The sequence below is a fragment of the Pollachius pollachius genome, assembly GCF_949987615.1.
Source record: "Pollachius pollachius genome assembly, chromosome: 10".
NCBI lineage: Eukaryota > Metazoa > Chordata > Actinopteri > Gadiformes > Gadidae > Pollachius > Pollachius pollachius.
Window position 1 is genome coordinate 5,525,114 of NC_136943.1, and position 12,577 is coordinate 5,537,690.

General features: G+C 53.6%; 1 protein-coding gene across 1 annotated transcript; it reads left to right on the forward strand.

The window, feature by feature from the left end:
- Positions 1-1,163: 1,163 nt before the first annotated feature.
- fgf18a (fibroblast growth factor 18a) lies at positions 1,164-9,718 on the forward strand (the record flags this gene model as incomplete). The annotated part of the gene is made up of 5 exons (XM_079744349.1): positions 1,164-1,195; positions 6,085-6,124; positions 6,726-6,903; positions 8,928-9,034; positions 9,301-9,718. The coding sequence occupies 5 exons, from the start codon at positions 1,164-1,166 to the stop codon at positions 9,595-9,597; spliced, it is 654 nt and encodes a 217-aa protein (XP_079600475.1). The 3' UTR covers positions 9,598-9,718.
- Between the last annotated feature and the right edge of the window lie 2,859 nt (positions 9,719-12,577).

Sequence of the window (12,577 nt, forward strand, 5' to 3'; positions counted from 1 at the left end):
TATTGTGACCCGGGGGCGCGCGGAGCCCCGCTGCAGCCGGCCGACCCGCGGTTAGGAGGAGTACGGGAAATCAGGTGCAAAGAGAGACTGTCATCTTGTTTTTTTTCCCCTCGTGCGCTCTGTCGCGGGTGGCTGCCTCCTGCTACACAGCCCACAGCTGTTCCTCTCCTGCTACCCCTCCCTCGTTACTCCCTCCCTCCTTCCCTCCCTCTCCCCATCTCCCCCCAAACCACACCGACTCGCAGCGGTTCTCATTTAAGTCTCTCTTCTTCTTTTTCTTCTACCCATCTAAGCTGGACCTGGCGCTCACACCGCCATCATCACCACCACCACCACCCTCTCTGTCGGACATTTATCGGTCTCTTCCTACCCACCAACACCTCCACCACCGATCACCGACCACCGCCGGCTGAAGGGGTCGTAGCCATGACCGAGGCTAATACCCTGCAGCACGCGGCGCGCGCCGACCCCCCGTCTCCAGGTCACCGATCCTTCCGGCTGCCAGTGCAACAGCAGAGCGCGACCCCACCTCGCGGAGGGCACTAGATCCCCGCTGTGCGACCCTCTCCACACCAGATCGGACTATTAACACACGTCAACGCACCCTCTTGCTGAGCTGCAAGTAACATCTCACTCACGGAGACGATCCGGCTACGTTCTGTTTTATTGCAACGGAACACATCCTGACTTGGAATATTCAGAACTTTACACCAGGGGACCGAACTGAGAGAACGCAAGAGAGGTGGGGGTCAACAAGTAAAGTTGTCGGTCTGTCAGTGTCACTCGTGGTCACGCTTTCACCTGTTCATCGTTTCGCCGGCGGCGCGCATGCAGCAGCCGAACCGATGCCCTAACCTTTTCCCCCTGGGCCCCGCCCCTTCATTTTTCTCGCGGGCCGGACAGCTGTGAGAGGTTGCCCTGCGGTCACAGTGACATTCACCCCGCCTGACACCTCGTCCCTCGCCGTCCGCCGTTCGACCGCTCCGCCCGGGGACGCCGAGGCACCGCCGATGCCAACAGCGGTAGCCGTTGACTCATTGACTCTGCACAGCGTCCGGCGGATTCACTACACGCACGGGAACCCTCCGGTGCGCCGGGCTGGCTCGGACGGAGCGCCGCGGAGACTGACTCCGGGCCGAGGTCCTTAGTGGATGGGGGAAGCGATGTGGTCCCTGCTCCCCATGCTGGCTGTCTTGTAAGTCACTCTCACACAATCCATTTCACCTTTTTATAGGAAATTGTATCTTAACTTCTGTCTTTACCTTTCGTCCTTTGAGGTGATGGTTGGGTGTCAGGTGTGTGTGTGTGTGTGTGTGTGTGTGTGTGTGTGTGTGGGGGGGGGGGGGGGGGGGGGGGGGGGGGGAGATAAGGGCTATACTAAGGAGTAGGGCTGGGGGAGGCTGTGGTGCCTAACTGCATTACATCACTACTACTCCTCATCAGTCCCCATAGGAAACATACCACCGACGATCCTGTTTTGATTGGCTGTCGGTCTAGGGTCAGTGGTTCAGCGTCAGGCCGTGTAGCTCATGGACGCTGCCATAAACATCTCCATCAACCCTCACCTCATGCACTCTCCGCTCCGCTCGCCTGGCCAGACGGTCTTAAAGGAGAGCGTTTTCCCGTAGCACACACCATTGATTTTTCCCCTGGAGAAATATTTCGGAAGGTGAGTCAAATAACGCTGGCTTTATCTGGGAAGGGAAAATGGTGGTGCCAAGAGCAGACCCGAGCAGGGATACAGCCTGTTTGAGGTGTGTCCTGCTAAGAGATTTATTTTTCTTACTTTGTGTCGGCTGTACCTCTCCCAGATGGCAGTCCTCTCTACATACATTCCTGACCCAACCTGCAAGGGTGTGTTCCGGTCTGCTGGGCCTCTACCCTATCACTGTCTCTCACACGTGCATAGCTACCACATATGTTAATACCTATTGAGATCCACAATACTATCTATATATATATATATATATATATATACACACACTATATATCCAACCATGTTATCCACCTACCTGCCAATCGATATGAACTACCAACCTACCTCAATGAACCAGCCACTAAATCGACATGTCTACCTACCTATATCAACATTAACCACCGACGTATATCTGGCCAACAGCCTTTGTCCTTCTACACACATGCTGAGATCAGAAGACAATTTTATTTAAAAAGATTGAATAATTGATGAGTGATGGAGGAGCAGTCGAGGAGTGATGGGGGAGTGATGGAGGAGTGAGGGAGGATAGGTCAAGGAGTGATGCAGGAGTGATGTAGGAGCGATGGAGGAGTGATGGAGGATAGGTCAAGGAGTGATGCAGGAGTGATGTAGGAGTGATGGAGGAGTGATTGATGAGAGATGGAGGAGTCATGCAGTAGTGATGGAGGAGTGATACAGGAGTGATGGAGGAGTGATGGAGGAGTGATTGATGAGAGATGGAGGAGTGATGAAGGAGTGATGGAGGAGTGATACAGGAGTGATGGAGGAGTGATGAAGGAGTGATGGAGGAGTGATGGAGGAGTGATGGAGGAGTGATACAGGAGTGATGGAGGAGTGATTAATGAGTGATTAAGGAGTGATAGAGTTCTGACGGCGGGCCTGGCAGTATCTGTGGAGGGACTGACTGTTGAGTCTACTGAGGTCTCAAAGAGCCAATCAGCCCTCCACATTCATTTCCTCCGAGCCTCTCGTCACGACCACAGCCATTTCGCTCCACGGAGACTTTGGTCTCTGCTCGCAAACATGCTGTTTTACAAACTCAAGCGTGCACTTTTAAGCCAACGGCACACACTGCCAACCGCCTGGTTTCTCCACATGGGAACCTGTTACGACTCCGTCTGCCTCTCTCTCTCCCTCCCTCCCTCCCTCCCTCTCTCCCTCGCCCCACCACATTAGAAGGAAGTGTTTCTCTCTGGAAGCCACAGTGGCATGTCGAGTCCCACCACTTACAGCCGTGGCTGGAGCAGCTCGGGGCCCATTACCTTACCCCTACGACCACAGCACTGTGCTGAGCTGTGCTGCTCTGAGCTGGCGTGCCCGGTAGCCTGACCGCATCTCTTCCCCGGTGCCGCCGCCCGCCACTTCTGTACATTGGAAACTGGTGCAAAGTGCGTCGGGGTCCAATAGCTCTGGCGTTGGCTGACCACGCCGACCGCCGCCACCGCCGCCGCCGCCGCGCACCGTTAAAACCCCTCTCCCTGCCGGGTCATACCCGGCCTAGGGGGGGTGCGTGCGCGTCTCGGCGTGCGACGGAGCCCCTGAAGGTGGAGGCTGCAGCCCTCGCCTCGGCGGCCCCTGCGTGCCAGACCTGCTGGGACGCAGCTTTATGATGTCAGAGCCGTGCTTGGCTTGGCCCCCGGCCAAGGCGCTCTGGGCTTCCCCCGCGCTGCTCCCTCTTGTCTCTTTTAACCGACTCTAGCCGACACTCTCTTATTCTCTCGTTTTCTGGCTTTCTCATCCTCCCCCCAAACCCCGAACCCCACCCCCCTCCCCTCTCTCCGCCCCCGCCTCCAGCCCCACCATTCTCTCTCTCCTCCTCGTCGACTCTCTGGTTCAAGTTCTCCCCCCGACTTCCTCTGTCTCCCTCTCTCCCCCCTCTCCCTCTCTCCCCCCCCTCCCTCGCTGTGGCTGGCATACAGCTGAGGATCTGTCTGTGGTTTTTGGAGGGAGTGGGAGAATCCAGAGAGGAGGAGGAGGAGGAGGAGGAGGAGGAGGAAGAGGTGACGGCGGCTCTTAGCTTCGCGGCGTTTCCCTGCAGCCCGCTGGTGTTTTAACAGCTGAGAGCGCTCACGCTCCGGCCCCGCGGAGCCCGGGGCCCTCCTCTCAGCACCACCTCCTCCTCCTCTCAGCACCACCTCCTCCTCCCCTCAGCACCACCTCCTCCTCCCCTCAGCACCACCTCCTCCGCTCAGCGCCACCTCCTCCGCCGCGCCTCCTGCAGCACGCCTCCCTGGGCCAACAACACATCGCTGCGTTGCCATGGGTGTCCGCACCTATTAGGAAACACCCAGGGGCCCCAAGCGCACACACACACCAGCAGCCAGGGGGAGAGAGCCGGGAGCAGGAGAGAGAGAGAGAGAGAGAGAGAGAGAGAGAGAGAGAGAGAGAGAGAGAGAGAGAGAAAGAGAGAGAGAGGGGGGAATAAAGAGAAACCTGTGAACCCTGACGTACAGATCAGCAGCGATGTGTGTGTCCTACTGTGTGTTTACGTGTGTGTGTGTGTGTGTGTGTGTATCATCCTGTGTGTGTATTTGTGTGTGTGTGTGTGTGTCTGTGTCTGTCTGTGTTTTTGTGTTTGTGTGTGTGTGTGTGTGTGTCCTCCTGTGTGTGATGTGTGTCGGCCTGTGTGTGTGTGTGTGTGTGAGTGAGGATGTGTGTGAATGGTGACCATCTTCCCTGGTCTCCCTCCCACTGTTTCTCTCTTTGTTCCACTTTCCCCCATGCCAGACTTCACTCCGCTGGCTGCCTTCGTATCGCACTGTGTACCACCTTGCATTCTGGCTCTCGGTGCACACATCTGCCGCCGAAAAACGCACACACACACACACCCACACACACACACACACACACACAACAACACACACACACACACACACAAACACACACACACACACGCACTGATACATCTGTCTCACTCCATCCCTCCAGAGGTTTCCTTTCCAGATCACTCCCACTATCAATCTGGCCGCCAGCGTGTAATGCCTGTTTACGTCTCTCTGCATTTTTCTGTGTACCTGTCTCTCCCCACACACCCACCACTCATCCGCTCATCCACCTCTCTCTGTACCTCTCTCTCCTTCTCTCTCTCTCTCCCGATCTCCCTCTCCCCGCTATCTCCTTCTCTCTCAACACTGCATATGTCTTTGCTTTGGCCCAGCTGTCAGCTGCCTGCTTCTTTCTGTACACACACACACTGCACACATCTGCACATCTGTGTGTATGTGTGTGTGTGTGTTTTGCCATTGACAGTGTGGAGGAGTCGTCCCACTAACCCCAAACATAAAGGCAGATGGGAGGCAGAAAGCGATAGGAACAAGGTAGAGTGGAGGGAGGGAAGGTGATAGAGAGAGAAGGAGAGAGAGAGAAGGAGAGAGAGAGTGTGAGAGAGAGAGAGAGAGAGAAGGAGAGGTAGAGAGGTAGAGAGATGAGTGAATTATATTGCCATGAGGGCCTTTAAGATAAAATAAGAGAGATAGGGAGAAAGAGAGTGAAGTGTATATAAACAGAGACATAATTCATAGAAAATGCATTGGGTTGGCTATTATTTATGAGACACTTTATGTATTCAAGAGGGTTCAAGGACTGTCCAAACAGATGTGAGACACAGCGTCGACTCCCCAGCTCAACATGTAAATAACATTCAATACATTCAAGGTCAAGGCCGGGGGGGGGGAGCGCGCTTGGAAATAAACTCGCAGGGATTCCTGATACCATCTCAACCGGAGCCACCGCTCCTGACCATAAAGCCTTTTCAAAAGGCCAGACGCTGAAGAATGGCCGCCCGGGCAGCTGCCAGCGCTTTCGCACGTCTCGTTGGGATGACCCATCCACGCGGGACCCTCTCACCTCTGTTTTGGGGGGCCGCAGAAGGGGAAGAACCCCGCACCTGCGGGCCAGTAGTCCAGCTGTCTACATAGCCGGACCGGGCCAGGCGAGCCCGGTCTGCTCAGATGTCCGACCCAAACATGTTCTAGTCGTCTCGGCATGTTGGCCTGGCCAGCCCCGGGCGAGCGCGCGGTTCAGTTGGCGGCCAGATTCTGGTGTGGCCAGAGTCACGGCGGGGTCAGGGAGTGGGTCTGGGAGGAATGAGCACTGCTTCTCTTTTTAGGGGATGGCGTGACTGTTTACACTGCTACGGGTGTTGTCCATCTGTCCAACTGTCTGTCTGTCTTCAGTGTGAAACATCTTGCTCACCGCGATGCCAAATGACCGGTGGGCAAGCACCACGGCCTGTCTAGCATCAAGGAAACCTCCGAGGCGCTGATAGGAGGGAAACAAAGAGAGATGGATGGAGAGGCCTGAAAAAAGTGAAGGTGGAATTATTCTAACATTAACATTCTTTCCCCTTTGGCTTTGACTCTCCCCAGATGTATCCAGATGTTGCTGGTGATGTGCAATCCATTACAGGTAAGTGTCTCCCATACACCGTGAGGCAGCAGAGTACACCACGAGGGTGCATCTGAAGTAGTGATACATAGTCTGACACCTCACTGACACTGTGTTGGGTGGCCCTCATGCCCGTTCGTTCCCCCATGAGTCAGGGGGGTTTCCAGGTCTCCACGTGCGCTGCCCGGCCTATTTACTGACTTTGAGTCATTTAGCAGACGCTGTTGGAACAATCAAAGCAAACGCTGCTAAGAACTAAATTGGGTTTCAACAAAGAACATTACAGCCCTAGTTTAAAACTAACTTGGTTGTCCTAAGTTCCAAATAACTACCGGAATCCATTTGATCAATCGTCGTGATGTATGACTCATGAGTGGTAGTGAGTAGAAATCCCGTGTTCTGACATCGGTGTGTGTCTGTGTGTATGTGTCTGGGTGTATGTTTATGCGTGTGTGTGTGTGTGTGTGTCTATGTCTTTGTGCCTGTCTGTGTGCATGTCTGTGTGTGTGTGTGTGTGTGTGTGTCTGTGTGTGTGCGTGTGTGTGTGTGTGTGTGTGTGTGTGTGTGTGTGTGTGTGTGCGGGCGTCCGTTCCCCCCCCCCCCCCCCCCCCCCCCGCAGCAGGTGCTGGCCGTGGATGGGGTGAACTTCAGCGTGCACGTGGAGAACCAGACGCAGGTGCGAGACACCATGAGCCGGCGGCACCACCGCGTGTACCAGCTGTACAGCCGCACCAGCGGCAAGCACGTTCAGGTGCTCGGCCGCCGCATCAGCGCCCGCGGGGAAGACGGAGACAAATATGGTAAGACAGATAGATACACGGGCGGGGGCCCAGGGGCGTGGCCAGGGGAAAAGTAGCCTCATGGAACGTATACGGAGGCAGACCCCAGTCTGCCCAGCTGTGTTAGTTTCGACGGAGGGGGGGTGGGGGGGGGGAGAATGAAGCGCCTTCATGCGTTTTCAATCGCTTGGACCCGTACGACAATGGACCGACCTACCGCACGCACGCGCACAGGTGTGAGACCCACACACCGTGGACATGTGTCCCACACAAACATGCACACACGCACGCACAGTCGTTGCGGTAACCCGTGCAATCTGGCGTTATAGAGTGCGATTGCATGAAAAGAATAACAGAATTCTAGCAGGTGCAGATGACGCACACGAGAACACACACACACACACACACACACACACACACAGACACACATGCACACATCTCTCCAGGCATTGACAGAGGGGCAGTGGAGCCTGTCTTGGAAGTACAAAGACCTCATCGACTGGCTGCTGATTCACTCAATGATTCGCAAGGGGAGAGGGGAGGGCGAGCAAGAGGGCAGTGATGGAAAGCGAGAGCGAGAGACATGAAGTGAAACCGAGAGAGAGCGAGAGACAGAAAGAGAAAGAGAGAGAGAGAGAGAGAGAGAGAAATCGGGTCTAAAAGAAAGGAACAAACAATGAGTTAATAAAAGACAGAGGCCTGGGAGGTTGCGGATCGGGACAAGTGCTTGCAACTCATCTCCTCCATCGATCTCTCCATTGATTCCACATGCTGTCTGTTGTCTCCCCCAGGACTGAAAGAACCGCAAACCTCCCCCTCGTCCCTGTCCCCCCTCCAAACACACACATATGCAGAGTAACACCACCACCACCACCACCACATTACCCTTCTCCCCATCTCCGTCTGTAATGATTGCTTAACCATTCCCGAAGCGACGGAGGAATCAGTTGGCAGAAGAAAAGCTGAGCAGAACACTTAGCGCAGGACACCATAATCAGGACCAACGGCCAAAAGGACGGGGGCGCGGGGAGGGCGTTCTGAGACATAATCACATATGTGAGGTAGAAGGGGAGGAAGGATGTTTAGGGAGGGAGGGAGGGACCGAATGGAGGGAGGGAGATAGGGAGCGTATTGATTTATCCTGACCCCTTTGTTGACTAAGGTCACGTAGGAACCATTTTTAGGATTTATTTTTAAAAAGAGCAACTGCTGCTGCCTAAAGACCTGCGGTGAGTAAAGGATGAACACGCCTAGAGACACGCAAACAGGCACACAGCACTCACACACACACACACACACACACACACAGACACAGACACACATATTGACTCAATCCGTGCACAGGTGCTTACAAACACACGTGCACAGATAGCACGGAGCCAAGTGTCTTCCAGGTGCCCTTTTAGATTTTCATCTGGCCTCTCTTGGCTTAAGACCACCATGCGTCCACTAACCTTGGCTCTTATCTGCCCTGTGAGGCCCATTCTGTGGTCAACACTGTGTGTATGCACGCGTGCGTGAGCGTGTGTGTGCGTGTACACGTGTGTGTCCGGGCTTATCTCTTGACCATCTGTCCGAAGCGAGACATTTACATCTGTGTGTGATTTATCAACACGGTTAATAGAGATTTTTTGAAGCCATTCTACGGTGTGCATAGCTGTCAGTTCCCAAGATTGAAATCAGATTTCATGCTGTTTGACGGCCCGTCTGGCACGTCCGTCCGCTTGTTTTATCCTCCTTTTATGCGATCAATGTAACATATGGGCGTGAGCCCGCCGGCAGGCCGTGCACGGTCCATTGCTATTGCCAGGGTTCGATTACGCAAACGCTCAGGATTTATGATACCATATAAGAGCGCACGATAAAAAACGGTTAAAAGCTATCATTCCCGCGTGCCTCGAAGAGAAGTCTAAAGGAAAAGTTGTGCAAGCTCTCAGGCTGGGATCCCACCTCCGTGTGGACCCACTGGGCGCAGTCTGGGGAGCGGCTTGTCACGCCCAGCAGTCTCTAACGTCTGTCTGCACCTCTGTCTGTCCCTTCACAAGCCCAGCTCGTAGTGGAAGCAGACACCTTTGGCAGCCAGGTGAGAATCCGAGGCAAGGAGACCAACTTCTACCTGTGCATGAACCGCCGGGGCAAGCTGGTGGGAAAGGTGAGGCCTCTTCTGTTTTCACACTTCAATCAAAAACAGAAACGATGTTCATTAAAACCACTAATGAACAGTTTGGTCTCATGGGATTCTGACCTGTATGTTTGTTTTTCGTTTGCCTTTCCTTGTGCGCATGTGTGTCTATGTGTCTGTGTGTTCTTCTTTGTGGGTTTCTGTGCGTGTGTTTGTGTGTGCCTGTGTGCATGTCTGTGTGTGTGCGTGTCTCTGTGTGTGTGCGCGTCTCTGTGTGCGTCTATCCGCGCTCTCAGCAGGCCAGCAACCGCAGCGCCGACTGCGTGTTCGTGGAGAAGGTGCTGGAGAACCACTACACGGCGCTGATGTCGGCGCGCTACAACGACTGGTACGTGGGCTTCACCAAGCGCGGCCGGCCCCGCCGCGGGCCCAACACGCTGCCCAACCAGCAGGACGTCCACTTCATGAAGCGCTTCCCGCCCGGCGAGCAGCCCGACCTGACCACGCCCTTCCGTTTCACCACCATCAGCAAGCGGAGCAAGAGGGTGCGGGCCGCCGCCGCTGCTGCCGCCGCCACGGGGGGCCCACGCTAGCTAGCGGCTGCTAACGCTAACACACGCTAACACCTCCCGTTTGTAACCCAGAGCCCCTGACCTGAAGCCTGATTGGTTGCACCCTGCTGAACATCTCCCTTCCTTTGGGATCGCTCATGTTTGCCACTCCCCCCCCCCACCCCCAATCTCCCCTCCCACATCTTGCAGGATCGTGTCACATGACTTAAGGGACGTACGTTTTTCTTTGTCGGCCCTGTATATGGTAATAACTCTTCAAGATGCAGATTTCTCTGAGAAGGACCTCGATCGCTACTATGGGGGGCCGGTTCCATCGCTAGTATAACGAACGAGGGGCCTGGCTTGACTCCCTCGAGGGCCCCGTCAGACTCCTTGGCTGGGGACTCTATCGGCCCCTTTGTGGGCGAACACGGAGACGCATGGCTCACGTCCCGGACCAGAGACCTGAACTCTAGTCCAGGGTGGATCAGCCAGGCTGGAGCGTGGGGAGAATGGGGTTAAAAAGTAGGGAGTTGGTGCCTCGTCTCCGAACAAAGGGAACTCTGAATGTCGAAAGGAAAACAAAGCCAAGAGACAGGAAAGGGGTGGAGGGACGGACGGCGGGGTAGAATGTGCGGGACGGATCAAATGGAACACTCCTGGAATGCTGACATGTGACATACTTTCCCTCTGTCTCATTGGCCGACTGGCCCGACTCTGAGAAACTCGTGAGGAGGGCGAAAGGACAGACATTATGACATTATGATGGACGGCCGGTGAATGAGGACGAACACGGCAACGGTCGAGTGTAGTTTACTGAATAAATGATGCTATGTAATAGAGGGTGGATGTGTGTGTGTGTGTGTCTGTGTGTGTGCGTGTGTGTCTATGTATATGTGTTTGCACACGTGTGTCTGTGTTGAAAGGCACCAGAGAAAAATAAACCAATAGTGAAGCTGGATGATGAGGGACTAAAGGACTACACAGATCCTGTTTATAAAAACTACCACCCTTGACAACTCACCAAAGGAACTGAAGCTCTACAGAACTGGAATGTATAAAACCCAAGCTGCACCAAAAGATAAGAACCAAAAAATAACAACCAATCACAGCGGACCAAAAGCTAAAGGCATACCAAAGACGACAGGAGACCTTGCAAAATGACTTTCCTCTTCACACCCTGGCGCCCCCCCTCGGGCAATATGCCTCTGACGTCACGGCCCGGGGTGGGGGGGGTCAGGAACGGAGGGGTCGGGGCAGGTGCCTTCTTTTTTTAAGCATCGCTATGGCAACGCCCCTGAGGACGGTGTTCCCGTGTGACACTGTGGAGACAGAACGCTGCTACCAGGACATTGAGAGGCACACGCCAACACAAGTCTCCTGCGCTCACCGTGCAGTCGAGGAAGAGGAGCAAGGAGATATTAAAGGGAACAATTTATTAAAAGTGACATATAAATATATATATATGTATAAATATATATATATATTTATATTATAAAGAAGACAAAAAACCCTAAATAAGCAAACTTACTATGATGGTTATGCCTATAATTGTTGTTATGATAAAATTATTTCATTTATTTATTTCAGCTCTGTGTGCTGCAACTTTCTTGAGAGCTCAGTGAACCTTCTAGAAGCATATACCCCCCCTCCATCCCCCCCCCTTACGTAGCCCCTCACACTTTACTCTGCATCGCCGATGGGTGATTTCACACATGCTGCACAAACACATTGACATCATTATAATCTCTCTCTGGGCGCGCATTACAGGTCAACCCCTGACTCGCGACTGATCAAGCACGCACGTACACACACACACGCATGTACATACACACACACTCACGCATGCATGTACACACACACACACACACACACAAAAACACACACACACACACACGTACGTACACGTGCACGAACACACGCGCGCACGTACGTACACAATCTCATGGATGGTTCTTTCAAGCTATGAACTCGACACTTTTCAACATTAGGAATTACAGAAAAAATATAGAAAGGTAAAAAAAGAAGTCTTTCCACTGGTGTGTGAGGGACCCAGCTGCACCTCCTCACCCAGTGAAATCCTTCATTCTTGGATGCCTTTGCCCCATATACACTTACGGCTCCCAGGCTCTGTGATATATGGGACGCAAAAGGTTTATTTTGTGAACCCCTTAAAAAAACAGACTTTTCACATTATTGTAACGCATGACATCCAAATTGACATCAGCAGAGTGTTAACATACCTCCCCAGATATTAGGCCGTATTATAAATATACAACTCTCTGGCTGCCTATCTGAAGGCCAAAAGGGGCCAGCACATTTGCATTTCGGGGCGACACCTCAATAATCATCAGTGACTTCACCGTGAACACCAGGCGGGAGGATCCTTCCACTGGTTCAGATGCCTACTCCGACCCTTTCATCTGCTTCCATTTAATCCCTTTCTCTCCCGGTCCCACCTAGGCAGTCCCAGCCTGGAGGGACGGGGTCAATGGAGACATGTCACTGGCAAATGACCCAATCACGTCTCCAGACACAAAACGCTGACTAAGAGAAAAATAAACAGGGCTGGACCGATGGAGGATTCAGACTCTAAGGCAGCTGGAATCTGCACCGAAGGGATGGGTGTGTGTGTGTGTGGAGGGGGAGGGGGGGGGGGGGAGAGGGCTAGTCAGAGGGGTGAGACGGGGAGGGGGACAGGGTGAGCTGGGCGTGGGGGCGGGGGGGGTCGGTTCTGGAACGCTGTTGCAGTTCCACTCGGGAATGATGGAAATATTGAGCGGAGCCAAACCCAGAGTGGAAGGTGTATGGTAATCATGTCGGGGAAGGAATGCCAAATATGTGCGTGAGAACGGAGCGGTGACCTGAGAACTGCAGGAATTATGGGCCAAAATCCCACAGACCCAGAGGAAGCACACACACCCATATCCAACACACACACATATCATATACTAAAAGTGCTCCAGCAAGCAGTCATCCATGCCGTATAACATATTCTCAGAATTCAAAGCATGCTTACTAT